The sequence below is a fragment of the Pteronotus mesoamericanus genome, unplaced genomic scaffold (genome assembly GCF_021234165.1).
Source record: "Pteronotus mesoamericanus isolate MK-2021 breed Mesoamerican mustached bat unplaced genomic scaffold, CSHL_Meso_final contig_25, whole genome shotgun sequence".
Lineage (NCBI taxonomy): Eukaryota > Metazoa > Chordata > Mammalia > Chiroptera > Mormoopidae > Pteronotus > Pteronotus mesoamericanus.
This window is the reverse complement of record NW_026555105.1, coordinates 19,907,766-19,925,534: the sequence shown is the minus strand read 5'-3', so window position 1 is coordinate 19,925,534 and position 17,769 is coordinate 19,907,766. Positions and strand designations below refer to the sequence as shown.

Genomic DNA, 17,769 nt, shown 5'->3' with positions numbered 1-17,769 from the left:
CCATTGCCCATCGTCTCCCAGCTGATCAAATACTTGTTCTAAGCTAGCAGCCAAATTACATGGATCTAATAGAAAGGTACCCCATCACACACTCTTTCAATCTGCCAGTTGTTTTTATTTTAATGCAAAAAAATGCTATGAGGTACTAGACTAATATAGGCTAGAAAATTGAGGCTCAAAGAGGTTAAGACCCAAATTTTAGGTCGATAGCCAGGGACTTGCTTAGTCAGGATTCGGTCTAGGTCTGTTTGACCTCAGGGCCGTTTTCTCTCCAAGGTACCGTTCGAAAAAGGCCTCAGGTGCATTCTGTGCATTATGGCACCCAAATCCAAGTTCTTTACACTACCTGTCACCATATCGCCAAATTCACCAACGCTCTAGGCTGTTAAGTGCAGCTTCTGCAAGAACAGTCTCTGTAAACATATAGCGATATGAAGACACAGGAAGAAATGGGGAAATGTCTAGGTCTATCAATTGTGGAATAACCGTTTTACTGATATGAATGTTTTTTGTCTCATTATTATGCAGCAGTGAGTCATTTAGGGGAGCATCAAAAGGGAAAGAGCCCTGCCTCTTGCCATCGAAATGTCAGTGAGAACTACTTTGGCGGGTAGAGGGATAAAGTGGGTGCTCGGAGTAGAGCTATCAACTCTCGATCCCTACCCTAACCCGCCCAGCGGCTTGGTGGCGAAAAGCACCTAAGGGGTTAAACGTGGCTGGGGTGGGGGGGTGCCCAGCCACCGCCTCTTCCCAGCATCGCCTCCCAGAATGCCTCAGGCCCCCATCCAATTCCCGCACATCGCGAGACTCCGCCCAGCCTTCCCCGAACGCCTGCCAGTCTCTCTTCCTTACCGAGTTCTGAGAGGCCGAGAGAAGGGTGGGGGAGGGCGGAAAGGCGAACCGCGGGGCACCCCGGGAAGTGTGGTCCAGGCCTTTCATGCAGCCATATTCTTCCGGAGCGGGGGAGGCCAGAAAGGCAGCCGGGACTACGATTCCCAGTAGCCCTTTCGGTTTGTTTTTGTTCAAAAAAAAAAAAAACCCCCCGCACTCCCCCCCCTCACTCTTCACACACACTCACACACACCCACAGCAGACATTCACACACCCGGGCGCCGAAAGGAAAGCCGCGTCTCGCCTTCCCGCTCCGCCGCCAGTCCTGTCTTGGCCCCTCAGCAGAGCGGGAAAACGGAGGCCGGAGCCGTGACCTCTGACCCCGTGGTTATGCAGAGCCGCCGCATTCCTTAGCGATCGTGGGGCTGCTGCTGCTGCTGCTACCGCTGCCGCCGCCGCCGTGGGCGACTGACGCAGCGCGGGCGCGTGGAGCCGCCGCCGCCACCCCTCCCCCATCACCGCCTTCGCGCCGGGTCTCGCTCCAGCCGGTCCCTGCGCGCCCGCCCCCTATCCCCGGCCGCACCCGAGTTCTCGCGCGCCGCCGCCGCCGCCACGCGCCCCCCGCCGCCGCCGCTGCCGCCGCCACCCCGCACCGTCGCCCCCCCAGCCCGCCCTGCCGGGAGGTCCCGCGTGGAGCCGCCGCCGCCGCCACCGCCTGGGAGGAGGAGGAGGAGGATGAAGGACAAACAGAAGAGGAAGAAGGAGCGCACGTGGGCCGAGGCCGCGCGCTTGGTGAGGCGGGCCGCCCAAGGGGGCTCGGTTGAGGGCGTGGGGGTGGGCTCGCCGCGCACCCCCACCGGGAGGGGGAGGGGCGAAGCCCTGCCCACCGCAAGAGGGGCGGGGCCGCCCTCCTCAAGAACTCGACAACCCCCCATAGCGTTGGGTGGGGAGAGGTCCCCCGCCGGGTTGGATGTGGCGCCTTTTTCTGCACGATTCCCCCACCTCTAAATTCCTGCGGAGGGGCGAGCTGGCAGGCTGGCTCCTCCCCCTCCGGACGGCACGGCCCCAACCTCCCCTCCCCCACTATTTGGCAGCGTCTGGGGGTCTGGGAAAGCTTGGTTTATGTAGTCCGGGGGAGTTAGGTTTCCGGGAAGGGTCGGAAGCTCCTCCTTTGCTTCCTGGTGGGCTACAGGGTAGTGCGTTTGACTCCAGGGGTGGGGAAGCACCCCCAGTTCCAAGGACGCGAGTGGCATTTTGAGCTTTCACAATCTAAACCAGGTGTGTGGAGGGAAGCAAGTGTTTACTCCCTCTTGAACCCTGAGCATCCAACTTTAGTGTTCTGTGGGGACAACCTGGGCAGGTTGTTAGGAATGCTCGTCTTAAGGCCTACTTAAGACTTGAGTCTGAGATTCTGGAGTACTGCCTGAGTATCTTCATTTTAACCAGCTGCCCAGGTTGATTTCTGATGCAGGTGGCCCACGGACCACACTCTGAGAAACGCTGACTAGAGCGTTTTACTCGTCAGCTAGAGTGGAGCTAGGCAGAGGGCTCACTGCACTTTGCAAAGAATGTATCTGTGTGTGTTGTCTATTCCTTAGTGTCTTGGTGCATGTATACATGAAGTGTTGGACAAAGACCAAGTGTCTCTGAAGACACTGCTCGCTGAGGACTTAGCAGGGGAGAGAGTAATTTGAGTATTTGAAGCTGCCTGGTGAGGGGGGTTGTGAATTTTCTGTTTTCAAAGTCTGTCAAGAGGCCTTGTTAGTGAGATGTCTTTCTTTTGAATTTGCATCCACAAAACAAACACTTCGGGACATGTTCTTACAAAATCTTGCTGATAATAGTAACGAGTTCTACTTCTCCCAAAGATGTCACTTTTTCAGAACTGTCACAAAGCAGGGTTATAATGCCGGTGGACATTACTTGTTTCTTGACATCCTGAAGTTTATATGTAAGTGCTATAGTTCACTTTCAATGATGGATGAAGCTTAACCTTCTGATCCCGTATTTTATTCAGAACTGAGGTTCTTGTCTTAAAGGTGTTGTGTAAGAGTGTGTTGAGGGTTGTTTCAAATGTGTTGTGTACACCTTTTTCTTCAACTTTGTAGAACTCAGTTATTGGCAAGAATTAAAGCTGGTTTACAGGATAATTTTCACTGGTGTTCCTGGGCATTTGTTGCCCAAGAAACAAATAACAACTGTTTATATGCTGAGGTTTTTTGCTTCCGTTAATTTGTTTTGGCATATGAAATTTGAAGTTCTTAATTTATTTTTCTGGTTCAATCAGAACTGAAAGTTTTGCTGGCTTTCAGGATTCCTCCAGTTTTCCTTCATCTGAAAACAAATTTAGGCCAAAGGGAGAGTAGAAGAGACCCAAAAAGATATGCTCTCTTCCCTAGGTTGAGTCTTGGGTGTTCATTGAAATTCTTTCCTGAGTTCCTGTTATGCAGGTGTTTAAGGCTCGGGGCATCAAAAGGAAATTTGCTTGCCAGAGTTTTACTTGTTAAAGGTAGCTGAAAGTACCTTTAAGTCCTGTTATTTATGTTCTTACAGAATTCTAAAGTCTATTTGTCTCAAAACTCTGTTGGTTTGGCTCTTACTGGTTGAAAGACTTGAGGAATTTGAGGTCCACTGTTCTATTAAGCCTCTTCAGGTTCTTCAATTTACTGTGATCTGAACCTCAGTTCAGGTTGCTATTTCTGTTTTATCGTTAGTTCAGATTTATGCCTGATTATATGAATAAGTTCTTTCTCTTTTTTCCTGTGGCTCTTCATTAAAATATAGTAACATGAATAGAACTTACTTCGTGGTGCACCTAAAAATGTGAGACAATGTGTGGGAACATAGGGCATGATTTTGCATATCTTTTTATTGTTTTTTGTTTTAAAATTTTTGTTGGTGGGTGAGGGAGAACTTGCAGAGTTCTCTGCCCATTTAAAAAAAAAAAATCCTGTAACAAACTGGAGGGTTTGTGAGAGCTTACACAGGACAGAGAGAAGTTTAACTAGAGTAAGCCCAAAGGAGAGGGCAGTAGATTAAGCTACTCTGTGGACAGGTGAATTTGAAGTGCCTGCCACAGCAATCAGATACACTGCTTGGGGGCGTTTTATAATACTTCTGACCTTGTTCAAATGGCCAGTGATACTGGGAACCCTTTAAAGTATTTTGGTAGGAAAGAAAAGATTTCTAGAGAATTTTGGTGGAGCAATATGCCCCAGGAGATTGTTTTTTGCAAATGTTAATTATGTTGTTGAGAAGTAGATGTTCTTCTTGCAAACATTTTTTTAGTATTGTCCTAGTCATAAGAGGTAGACTTTAGGGGGTTGGACGGGTGTAAATCCTCCTGCTTCTTAGGAACAATTTGTTTAGAAAAAAATAGCCAAGGGGATTTCCCTTTAGATTGAATGCCCTTAAATGGATTCCCCCTGGCTTTGAGAAACTTCATTGCAGGGCTTTATCTTTCACTTTGATTCATGACTGACCATTCTTACATCAAACATTTTTTTTCCTTTGAAGTAGGAGAAGAGAGATCCCCCCCCCCCCCTTTTCTTTAAAGTGTGCTCTAGAAAGACAGGCTAGGAATAGAACACTGCTGAATTGTTCTTATACTAAAAGCTGGAGGCATATACATTTTTGAGAAAAGTGAATACTTTGTACCTTTTTAATGCAGCTTCCCTTTAGAGATTTTGTTTCCTCTGTCTTAGATTCTCAGGCTTTTCCTAATTATTGTTTAAATAATTGGTAATTAATTTTTTAGATTCATGCTGCTTTAAAAAAAGTGATCCTACAAAAATTCATTAGCTCAGCTCACATTTAATTAGCATCAAAGAAATATATCTGTGACAGTGAACATTTGTAGTTTGTCCTAGGGTTTGTTGTGGGTTTAGGTCAATAGTGTGTAACTTGGTATTTAGTTAAGTTCTTAGAGTACAAAGTGGGTAAGATTTGTTCCTGAGAAGCTTACAGTCTTCTGGATTTGGGGAAGATCTAGACACATGAATAGAATTTTACTACAAGTTTGATAAATGCTACCATAGATGTATAAATGTAAACAGACATCCTAGTTCCTGCTTATTGTCCAGGCATAATTATGAACAGTTCCTCCTTTCACTCTCAAATGCTATGCTTTGGAAGATAAATTATTTGTGTTGTGGAACTATGGGGGCACTGAAAAGACAGTTTACCTCTTCCTGGCAGAAATTAGAGAAGGCTTCCTGGAGGAACGTGCTTTCTAAACTGAATCTTAGAGGGTGAGTAGGAGTTAGGCCCATCACAGAGATGTGAGAGGGAGAAAATGAATTTACAGGGTGGTGAGTGTGGGAATCGGGTAGAACTACACGTAGTTACGGGAACATAAAGTTTGTATAGTACATTTGGCCATTAGGTAGAGAGACAGTCAGAGACCATAGCATGAGGGTCTTATGTGTTGGGCCAGTGACCACGTACTTTGTGCCAGGTACTGTAAGCACTTACTCTCTCTAATCTGTAAAATTCTTGAGAAGAAGACATCAATATCCTTCCTTTATAAATGAGGGAACCTAAGCTGAGATTGGGTAGGTTACTTGCCCAAGTTTAGAGGGCCAGAATTTGACTTAAGTTCTCTGTCCTCTTGTGTTCCTTAGCTGGAGGCTAAGTTGCTGTTGAGGGATTTTAAAGCAGGAAAGTGATGAGGGCATGTTTTGTTGAGTTGACCTCCGGCTATAGCAGGTTATTTTTGCTGGAGCAGGGATTTGGTCTTGTTTACTGATGAATTCCTAGAATTGTTTCTGGCACAAAGTATTCATGTATTTATTGAATGAAGAATGGCAGCAGAGTAAGACTGGATTTGAGGAAAGCAGGTCTTGCTACCAGGGATATTAGCAAAGAGGCTGTTGTGTTGGGTCTGATAGGAAATTGGCTGTGGGAACTGGAGGACAGGTGAGAATGAAGGATGACTCCTAGGTTTCTGAATTAGGTAGGGGATATTGGAAGAAGAGGGCAGACGAATTAGAGTAGATGATCAAGGGGGGATGCTTAGTACAGAACTGAGTATTTGAGTCTAAAATTTGGGGAGAAATCCAGGCTAGAGTATTCTGGGAGTTATTGGAGTTTAGGAAGTAGTTGAAATTGTGAGAAATAATAGTGTTCTTCAAGGAGACTATAAATTGAAAAAAAGAGAAGCTAAGAATGGGGGTTTTATCTGACCATCTACTTCTCCAAAAGTTGACTTTTTTTCATGCTGAGGGTGCATGTTCTCCGTAGTGGGAACCTTCAGCAGCTGTCCTGTGAGACGTCCTACTTGACGTTATTTCAGTATTTGTGACAGAGCAGTGCTTAGTTACCGTTGTTGAATGACTACAAAGATGTTAGTATGGTTTGGAGTAACCTTAGCACCTGCACAGGTAGAGACGGTGCAAAGATGTAGACAGCCTGTCTTTTTCTCCTCAAGGACATTTCTAAAACAACTGAACCCCTTAAAGTCAGAGAGCTGCAGTTGCTTCCTGAGAAACTGCCATGACGTATAGATGATTTTAACATAAATGAGATGTTCTATTTCTCATTGTTCTGCTCGCACCAGTCATGTAGGATCATAGCATCATGTTGCCAAATAGCAAACTGTGCTGTGGCAGTTAACACCTGAATTTTGCAACTCAGTGGCAAAAATCTACATTTAAAAATGTGGGTACTAATCAAACTTTGTTGGGAAAGAAAATCTGAATGCATTTCTATCTTATAAATTCTTGTGTAGTACTATGTATTCTTTGGTTTAGTCATAATTAACATTATCAAGTTAAGCAGTAACCAACATTGCTAAAACCCTACATGTCATAACACGTGTGCCACGATGATGTGTGATTTTATTATTGAGAATTAGAATATTTAAGCTAATTGCAGTCGTTTTCAGCAACTATGTATAGTTTGGTTTCTGAAGTAATTTTAACTGTGGAAATATCTAAATTGTCATCAGTGATATAGCAGAACTGTAGCCCATGATATAGATTGGTGGATATAAATGGAAATAGTATACTGAATTCAGAACATTTATATTTCTCCAGGTACTGGAAAACTACTCAGATGCTCCAATGACACCAAAACAGATTCTGCAGGTCATAGAAGCAGAAGGACTTAAGGAAATGAGGTTTGTATTCCTTTTGTTGCTTAACATGAAGGTTTCATAGTACACGTGTCTTTCTCTAGCAATGTAGTGGTAAGTCTGCATGTGCATACATGTACACGTATACTCACTCGAGTGTGTGGTGTTGGTGTGGAATATCTCAGGTTGTGTGTCCTCCCGAGTGTAGGGTGGGAGTGTGAACATCCATTTCTTTTCATCCGAGGTCCGGTGGCTTTCCCCATTCTTGCTCTCCCTCATATCTTGATATGGAGCTTGTTTTTTTGTGTAAGGAGTCTGCACTTTTTCTCTTGTCTGTTTTGTAAGTTTCAGTAATAGAGAAGGGATGGACTCTGATAGGCTGTATGGAGTCTACAAGTACCCTTCTCTTTATACTGTATCTCTGAAGTCCTTTGTTTTAGGATCAAAGACGGGTGATCTTATCACCATAAAATTCACAGGCTTTTTTTCCCCTCCTGTTGATTCTAGCCATTCATGATATAGTGAATTTTGGGGGTGACCTTGATTTTGTTACCCTATGAGGTAGTTTTTCTAGGGAAGCAACAAGTTAGAATACAAAAGGAATTGCAGGCATGGAAACCAGTAACTGGTTTTCTTTTAAATGAAAGAGGGAAGTTTGACACAGTCACTTCTTGAGACTCAGAATAAACAGCATATGTTTTTGCTGGTTAAGCTTTATCTTCTTAGAGTGAAAAGATACTCACTTTCCAGCTGTCAGTTCACACTCTTGAGTTGACATTTTGTGGGGAGGGAAGATCAAGATTGTCTAGGTGACATTCATTTAAATAGTATCTATGTATTGTGTAGTGTTATAATTGTGCTTTATTTTTGTTTTTATGGGCTGTTTCCCATCATGCTGCCATCTGCACTGCTGTTGGACCACTATGCCTATAGAAGGTAAATTAGTCCCTTTGGGACAAATGGGATTAAGAACCTTAACTTGTTTCTGCTGCTTGCTCTTACAGGAATTCTGAAGCAGGCATGAGGCTGTGATGAGTGAGCAGCTCTGTAATTTGTAATCAGAGGTATAGTGTGTAGGAGTCACACTGTTCACAGAAGGATTCTGCCAGCACGCTGTTCCCCTTTGTAACAGAGATTTTAGCACGCCCACTTGATACTCCAGATTTTCTCAAGGTTTCTTTTAGAGATTGGTTTTTTGGTAAAATTTTTTTTAGTATCCAGTATGTTCCAAAGCAGAATAAGTAATAGATTTTTTAATGGCTTTTTTAGATTTGGAAATTATTTTTAACACTCTGCATAAATTAGGGCCTCTAGTTCTGAAAAACGCTAAGAGGCTCTACTTAATATATTTATATATTATATTTTTTTAACATGCTGGGAAGAGGAAAGAGAAGGTACACAGGTGTACCTAACCACTAAGCACATGCTAGTGCCAAGCTCAGTTAACATTAATAATGGTCAGTTGTCTGTATTTTTGACAGCTTTTCTATTTTAAGATCCAGTAAGTAGCCTCCTAGTCAATGAATTGTCATTGCATGGCAGCCTACTGTTGTAGCAGGACAGTGAAATAACTTTTCTTATTTTAATGTTTGAGCACTATTGGGTACCAAATCCATTTGACTTTTTTTTTACATATTCAAATGTAAATGTTTGTTTCTGGGTAAGCGTAGAATAAAACCCATCCTTCCTTCATCCTACCAGAGAAAAAGCAAATGAAATACTGTTCCTTTGTGTGCTTATTAGAAAAATATTTAACTGGGGGACGAGGGGGAGGTATGCTTGTTTTCTTGGGACGGCATCACTGATTCTGTGGTCTTTGTGTTTATAATGTCATGTGGCAGTTCCTGAGCATGAGAGGCTAGGACCCTCTTGGTATTGTTTTTAATTTATATTAAATTTTAATTAAAAAAACTGTTTAAATATTGGGTAATGTGTTTTTATCAAAACTCCTGGGTTCTCTGGGTGTGATTTATGTAAATTTCATGTGTTACTCTTTTCTTACCTTTTTTTTTTTTTTTTTTTTTTTTTTTTAAGACGGGAAGGGAGGGAGAAAGAGGGAGAAAAACATCAATTGGTTGCCCTTTGCATGCGCCTGGACCAGGAACTGAACCCACAGCCTAGGCATGTGCCCTGATCAGGAATTGAATTAACGACCCTTCTGTTTGCAGGATAATGCCCTGCTGAGTCACCTTGTCCAGGGCACTCTTTTGCTACTTTCAAAGTGGAATTGTTATCATGGGATCTTTTTTTTTTTCCTGTATTTCTTGCTGCGCTTCTTATTGATTTAAGAATGAGTCAGAGGGGTCTTAGATCTTTGAGTAAGTAGACACAGGGATTTGTGTGACCTACTCATCTTTGTATGTTTTTACAGTGGGACATCCCCTCTTGCGTGTCTCAATGCCATGCTACATTCCAATTCAAGAGGAGGAGAGGGGCTGTTTTATAAACTGCCTGGCCGAATCAGCCTTTTCACACTCAAGGTAAGTAATATAAACTCTCTTTTAGTGTACATAAGAATGACTGGGTAGGCCTGGAATGAGGCCCATGAATTTGCATTTCTAATAAGCAAGCAGGTGATGGCTGATGCTGTTGGTCCTAAATGGCAATTGAATGAGATGTTCTACTGTGAATAGGGTATTAGGAAATACTTAGTCATATCAGCTGTTGTGTCCACATTCAGCTTTTCATTTTCTATGTCTTTGTATATTGTATGCAGTAGAGGGGTAAGTATGTGTGGGGTAATTGCAAATGTGCCTTAATTAGGATTTTGTTTATAATAATATTGTGAAGGATAAATTACCGGGCAGCTAAAGTAAGGCCTACTCTATGGAAAATAACTGAAGTGTGAACATACTTGCAGATTTTCAAAAACTCATTAGCATTTACTAAGTGACACTAATTACAAAGGAAGAGAACTTAAATCATGTAGAGTTCATAATAAAGCTTTAATAAAGCTGAAGTGAACAGGCTAATTATTTTTCTACCATTTGTGATATATGTAGCTATCATTTAAACCAGGAGTTGGCACACTTTTTCTGTAGAGGGCCAGATAATAAATGTTAGGTTTTGTGGACCATACTATCTTTATCGCAACTATTCCACTTAGTGATTGTAGCAGGAAAGCAGCCATAGACAATGCACCTCTTGAATGGGCCTGGATGTGGTCCAGTAAAACTTTGTATTTCCCAAAACTAGCAACAGAACCATAGACGGGGTGCACAGATGAATGGGCCTGGTGGTGTTCCAATAAAACTTTGTTTACAAAAATAAGCAACAGGCATTTGGCATGGGGCTATATGTAGTTTCCTGACTCTTGATGTAGACATAAGACTACCTATTGACAGTGAGGAAACTGAAAATTCGATGCTGACCCTTACACTAATCCGTAATGTAATTATAAATTACAGCAGTCTGTATACAAACTTTTTCCTTTTAGGTTTGTTTTCTTGAAAGACTTGTTTCCTTTAATTCAAAGTTTAAAACTTGAGCAGATATCAGCTATATAACCTGCAGTCATAAAACTTGATCTTTATGTACACATTGGCTGTGTCCTGCACATGTCTGTACTGTTTTCTATATTTCTATTTGTAATATTTTGGAATCCTTTTTTTTTTTTGTTAAAAGGCAGCATAATGTTGGGTTAGCCAAAAAAGTTTGTTTAGTTTTTTACATATGATGGCTCGGGTAGTGTTTAGTTGTCTTTAACTTCATTTGAAACAGTTTTGTTAGATTGTATTGTGACAGCTGTCATGTCAGTAAACATTAAAAAAAAAAACTTAGCAAAATTGGTGAATTTTTGTGCCACCATTTTAATATTGAAGATGGAAGAAAATATGCAACATTTTCGGTATATTATGCTATATTACTTTAAGAAAGGTAAAAATGCAACCAAAATGCAAAAAAAGACTTGTGCAGTGTATGGGGAAGGTGGTGTGACTGATCAAACGTGTCAAAAGTGGTTTGTGAAGTTTCTTAGTACTGTTGACATTTTGGCCAAATAATTCTTAGGGCTGTCTTATGCATTGGAAGATGTTTAGCAGCACCCCTGGCCCCTACCCACTAGAACCAATAGTGGGAGGTAGCCCACATACTCAAAATATCCAAATCAATCAAGTTATTGGTGAAAATGAAAAATGTGTCTTCAGTTTTACAGAAAAAACCATGGGGACTTTCTGGCCAACCCAGTATAATGTTAGGAACTGAACCTTGGGAGAGACAGCCTTGAATTCAAAACCTAGCTTTTTAACCTGGGACAATTTTAACCCCTCTTTATGGTGGTATAAACACTCCTGACACAGAATCAGGTTGGTTGGTTTGTTTTCCAGGATCAGTTCTTTTTTTATTTTTTAATTTTTTTTAATCAGTTTATATGAACACTCAGAAATCCGAAACACCACAGAGGCCCTGAATAGTGACTGGCAGGGAGGAAACAGACTGAGTACATGGAAAGAGACAAAGGATTTTGAGCAGGGACAAGTGGTGATTTCTTTGTGCTGTTGATCAGTTTCCACAGAGAAGACATGCCTGGTTCTCAGGACGTAGTTGCCTGTGGGAATTGAAGACTCTTCATTAATTTTCAGGACAGTTGTCTAAACTGATTAAATTCACACTATTTGCTTCTGGAATATTCTTTTTTAGATTCAGCTCTTTGAACTTCTCAAAATCTACCCCATTCACATGGTTTCCTTTGCCGATCATTACAGTAACTGTGGTGACCTCGTTATGTTTCTCCACGGTGATAATGTTCACCATCAGAGACATATCTGATGCGTAAATGGGTTGATAAAAGAAATATACCTGGATAGCTAATGGAGAAAACATTGCCTTTTATCCTCTTCCCAGTGACATACTCTGCCACACGTTGTCCATTCACCCCTGGTCTCTGGCGTGGGTGGGGGCAGAGTGGGCTAGAGACACCTGAGGAGAGACTAGGGAAGGAGGCTTTGGGGAGAGAACAGAGAGTAGCCAGCGGTAACTCGGTGCTGACTCATCCCCCATGTGGCAGCAGCCGTCTTGCTCAGGCAGACCCCAGTTCTTAATAAATGGTGATTTTTATGGTATTTCTTTTATAAAAGTTCCTCATCCTTAATTGCTTATTAATGGCAGTTTTCTATGTGATGTAATTATATATGATTATATTATATACATCACAAATTTGCTTGTTAATGGCATATTTCTATTTTAAGAGGGAGAAGAAATGCCTTTTTCTATGAACACCTTGAAGGGTGGGAACTGAATTTTAACTGTCTATGTAATTTGCCTCTGGGCAGAATTCTTGGAATAGTCCATGCTTGATAAATACTTGAATGAAATTTTTCATTTAAATTTTAATGTATCTGAATAAACATCATTGTAAAAATCTGCAGTAAGCTTGGGGGTGTTCTATTAGCCTGCAGCACCCTGAGATGAGTTGATTGAAGGTGTACGCAGCATGATCTCTCATCTGCTTTTGGCTTTGTTGCTTACTTAGTCTTCGTAGCACCATGCTTATTGGAATGGTACATCGCCCCTCTAATATTCTTTGTGCTCTTTTTCTGGTTAATGGTTTACGTGTCTGGTCACCCTAGTGGGACTAAACTCCTTGACTGGCAGAGCCTAGTTCTTACTCATTTCAGTATCCACTACGATACTGTGAAAAGTAGCTGGTAAATGCATATTTAATGAATGAGTTTGTACATAATGGCTATATTCTTATACTTTACTATCATTTTGTTTTGACATTTGATGATAAATATTGCTCATAGTTTTGATGAAGCTATTCCTAGGTCTGCCTTTGGCATCCAGCTCATATCTCAGCTAAAATGAAAGGTGTTTACTGCTACAGCTTTGGTAGAATTTTTGTTTGAATAATTTTCTGTGTGCGTCTATTAATTTTGATTTGTTATAAAAGCAACATACACAAGTGCAACAGAAAGCAAAATGCAACAGAAAAAATGAAAGTAACCCATAAATTATGCTACCTGCAACTTAAGTAGTAATTTATATTAATATGTAGGGAAAAAAGGATCATACTTTTTTTATAGTTTTGCTGTTTCCTTTATTCTGTTAATATATTTGCCAAGGTGGCACATGTAGATATGCTTCATTATTATTAAAAACTGTTGTAGGATTCTAGATTCCAGGTTATGAATATGTTAATTACTAGTCTCTTGTTAAATACCTCATTATCACCACACTGTTTCCCAGAAGTTGTGCAGGCATTTAGTTTATTATTATTTGGGAGTGAATAAAAAAGGTACCAAAAATCTGAACCAGCTGGTTACCGTGCTGGTCATCTGAGAACCCAGGTCTGCCCAATAAGCGCTCAAGTTCAAGGTGGTTTTAAGTACTTTAAAAATTTTTTTTTATCCTTCCATTTTATTATTTTGAAAAAATTTCAAATCTGTTGTAAAATGGGAGTTCTACACTGAATACCCCACCTATCCAGCTTTCTTACTGATTGTTATAAATTGCCACATTTGCTTTATTCCTCTCTACATAGGGTGTTTTTTGTTTTTTGTTTTCTTTTAATTAGAACTGTTTGGAAGTGTTAACTAGTACTGGTACTTCATCCCTAAGTATTTTAGAAAGTATGTCTTACGAGCAAGGATGTTATCCTACATGACCACAATATCAGTATCACCTTCAAAAAACTTAAAATTGAATGGATGGAGACTTGGGGTGGTGAAAATAAAATACAGTGTATAGATGATGTGCTGTGGAATTGTGCACCTGACACCTGTATAATTTTGTTAACCAGTATCACCTCAAATTCAATAAAAAGAAAAAAAGAAACTTAACATTGATACAGTAGTATATAATGTATAGCCTGTATTCAAATTTTTTCTAGTTCTAAAAATATTTTTTATAGCTTGTTACCTCCAGCATTGTCAAGGGTCATGTATTACATTTAGTTTTCATGTCTCTTTAAATCTCCTTTAATGTAAGACAGTTACCTTGCTTTTTTTTTTTGTTTTTCATGGCATTGATATTTTTTGAACAGGAACAGTCCAAGTCAGTTATCATATAGACGTAAAGAAATTTTTACAGGACTAATGAAAGTGTAGAGGTCTTGGTTATTTTCAGACTCCTTTATGTTTGTACTGCTAGGTCAAGTTTACTATTCCAAGTTGTAGCCCAAAGCCACTCAGCAGTGAAGGATGGAAGTGATGGAATGTTTTCTGTAGTGGTCTGTTTAAGGGTCAGATTCTTGCCTGTAATGAGGGACAAGAAGACACAGATTATTTAACTCATATTTCTCATTTTTCTTTTTAAAGGTGGTAGTGACACCTCTGAAATCCTGTGGCTTTTTTCCCCCTAAACTTTCTCTCGTGTGTTAAGGAAAAGAGCATGTACAGAATGGCTTGGTAGTTCCCCCTCCCCCACCTGTTTGGAAATCTCTTCTAGTGAGCCATCAAGGTCAGAATTACATTTATCTATGTGGTTTTGCTAGTTGAAAATAGGAGTTTTTTCTGTCCGGATACATTGTGTAGCCTTGTCTGTGATTAATAAAGGTTTTCTGATAAGCTGCAGTCTTTTGGGGCATACAATAAGGTTCCTTCTGTGATAAAAGTTGTCCTGGGTAATGTGGTACATTTGACACTTTATTTTTTTATTTATTTATTTTAAGTTTGTATTGGATTTATTGGGGTGATATTGGTTAATAAAATTATATAGGTTTCACATGTACAGTTCTGTAATACATCATTTGCATATTATATTGTGTGTTTGTCATCCCAAGTCAACTCTCCTTCCATCACCACTTATCCCTCCTTTACCCTCTTCTAATTTCCCCCACAGGGTTTTTTTTGTTTCTTTGTTTGTTTGTTTGTGCTTAATCCCTTCACCTTTTTTACCCAGCCCCAGCTGAGAGTCTGCTGTATGTACAAGTTTGTTGTAGAAGTTTGCATGAGTCCACAGAGCTAGTCCTCACGGATGCATGGGATAGATGCAATTTATCCATGCTTTGAATTCTTAATTTAAGTTGTTTTTCTTAAGCTGTTCCTGAAGTCAGCTGTCAGTGTCCATCATTGCCTGGTTAGAGTTAGGATTTATATCATTTTTTTTACAGTTGGAATTTACCATCCTGTAAACCACTGTGAGTTCTTTGTAGTATTCTACATTTTTAGGACCTTCATGTTGAACTACTATGCTTTTTTGACTTGGTGGTTGTGTCACTGGTGAGTTTAACCTGGGTTGGTGAGGAGTCATTTTAGCACTTACCATCAGGCATACTGTAGTCATCTAAACATTGTTCAGTTTTATTGTGGGATGATGCTCAAATCAAAATGTAACTAAAGCCATTTATGGCTATTTGCACTTTATTACACATCATGTAGCAATATATGGCTCAGCCTTCAGGGTCTTTTAATTCAATTGATAAGCTCAGTTGAATCTTCTCAATATATAATGTAGAATATTTTTTAAAATATAAAAAAACATCTTTTTAGTAAAATAGGAAACTGTGCTTGAAATATTCATCCATTAAAATCCACAGTTTACAAATACAAGAAAGGGAAAAGCAGTTGGAGGAAGAGAGGGAAATAATTTTTGCAGTCTCACACTGTTATTATAGAACTACAATTAAAATATTCATGAACAGCCCTGGCTGGTGTGGCTCAGTGGATTGAGCACCTGTGAACCAAAAGGTCTCTGGTTTGATTCCCAGTCAGGGCACATGCCTGGGTTGCAGGCCAGGTCCCCAGTTGGGGGCGTGAGAGAGGCACCTGATCAGTTTATCTCTTGCACATTGATGTTTCTCTTCCTGTCTTTTTCCTTCCTTTCCTATCATTCTAAATATAAATAAATAAAATCTTTTTAAAAAACCTAAAAGAAATTTGCATACAACTCCACATTTACAGCAATTTCAAAACTATTTATATTATCATTAAATACTGAGAGCAAATGGAATAATCTTAGACTTAGATACAATAAAATTACGGAGTTTATCATTTGAAAGGCTGTAGCAGAATCCATTTTAATTTTTGATATGTTACAACAAATATAGTGAGCAGTCTTTTAAGAATGCAATTCATATCATTTCAGTATCCTGACTGGCCCTTGGCCTGTCTCTCTGCTCTCCTATCATTTTCTCTTTGGTTATTACACTTCAGCCAACCTGGCCTTTATTTACTCTGTGTCTCGAATTTCCCATTCTTGCTCCATCCCCCACCCCCTGCCTCAGCCCTACTTGCTAGCCCCTCTACCTGGAAAGCTCTGTGGTAACTTCTTGTCATTTGGTTCTTTGTCCAAAAGTATCTTCTCAGATACTACCAACCTAATTCCACAACATTATAAGGTTTTAAAATTTGTTTCATATCAGTATCAGGATTTACCTTGCTTGGTTACTTGATTATCCTTAGCCTCCCCCATTAGAATGTAAGTACAGGGATTTTGTTTTCACTGTATTTCCTGTCTGGCACATAGTAGGTACTTAATACATATTGGCTGAATGAAAAGTAGAAGACGGCATCATCAGAATCTTTAGCCAGGTAGTTCTTGTAATTCACCTTTTATATCAGTTTCATTATAGAATATGGATATTTTGGGTTATTTTTTTCTTCTGTTCAGCAAGTCCTCTTTGAAGAACCTTTTCTACCCTTGCCCTTTGTGAACAGTTCCACATAAATCTGGAAAAATCTGACATTTAATATAAATCTTTCCCAGGTTGTGGCCATAAGCTGATTCCTCTTAATTGCTGAAGGCAGAAACTGAACCATTAGAAACAACTTAAAATTTTAAGTATGTTTTAGATATCGTGTTGCTATTCCTTTTAGAGTTTTGAGCTTTTATATTGCTTGTTAGAAAAATGAATTTGTAGTTTCACTTAAAATGGTAGTGACATTTTTAGATGTCTTTTACAGTCTGTGGTAGCCTTAGCAAATGATTTTTTAAAAATGCTTAGAATCCTAGAATTTTAGTGTGACAGGGGCTCTCAAATCATCTTCATTTTGCAGATCAAAAATTGAGCTTGTAACAGATCGAATAATTTATCTGTGACCATACATCTGTGTGACAGATACATGTGGCTGAGGTGGGATTAAAACCCAGGCCCCCACTTCTTGAATCGGATTTCTCTTCATTATGCCAGTTTAGAATGAAGAGTTTTTCTTTAGGTTTATGACCTTTGCTCACTTCTCCTTTTTGAGGCATCTTGAGAGTTGCTTGATATTTCTCAAAATGTGTTTTCCTCTCTAATGAAAATTCTTGTTCAGCAAAAGTAGCTTTTTATATCCTTGGATGTGAACCCTTTAGTTATTATGGCCAGTTGGTTTGAATTTCTACACTCTGCATTAATTATATTGGGGCATTTCTGATCATAGGTGTTCTTTTCTATGCTAGAATGAGTGACATATGGTGGTAGTAAGAGCACTGGCCTCCCGGAGTCAAGGTTCTAGCATAGCTCCTCGTATCTTACCAAATATCTCCATTTACACGTTTTTTCCTCTAACATTAAGGAGTTGAAATTGGTCATACATCAAGTGTGAAACCCTTTAATTTCATAAAGTGAAGCTGCAAAATATAAATAGATGAATGTGAAACTATTCTGCTTGAAACAAGCATGATGGCCCCGCTTCTCCATCTCTGGGTTCTACCGTCCCCACTCTATGCCCCAAGCACCCAAGGCATCTTTCCTGGACCTGGAGTTCTGTTGAAAACCTGCTAGAGTAAAAATTCAGTGAAGGTACGTACTGTACTCACATTCTAACATCTAGACTGTTTGGTGTGAAAAGTAAGGCGCAGCCCTGGGTATTTTTCTTTCCTGTTCTTTTGTAATGCACTTTGTATTTACTAGAGGCTGACTGCTTCCTTGCACAGAAGGTCTGGTTCCTAGAGCAGTGCCATTTGCTCTGGATAGTGGTAGCAGCAGTTGAGTTTTGATGAAG

General features: G+C 40.2%; 1 protein-coding gene across 2 annotated transcripts in view; it reads left to right on the top strand.

Moving 5' to 3' along the window:
- Positions 1–1,082: 1,082 nt before the first annotated feature.
- Positions 1,083–17,769, top strand: part of ASXL1 (ASXL transcriptional regulator 1) — a 69,860-nt gene continuing 53,173 nt past the window's right edge. For both annotated transcript variants that reach the window (XM_054573895.1, XM_054573894.1), the window contains exons 1-3: positions 1,083–1,623; positions 6,867–6,949; positions 9,276–9,384. In XM_054573895.1, the coding sequence (XP_054429870.1) occupies positions 1,567–1,623; positions 6,867–6,949; positions 9,276–9,384 (249 nt within the window). In that variant the 5' untranslated portion in view covers positions 1,083–1,566. The remainder of the gene's footprint in view (positions 1,624–6,866; positions 6,950–9,275; positions 9,385–17,769) is intronic.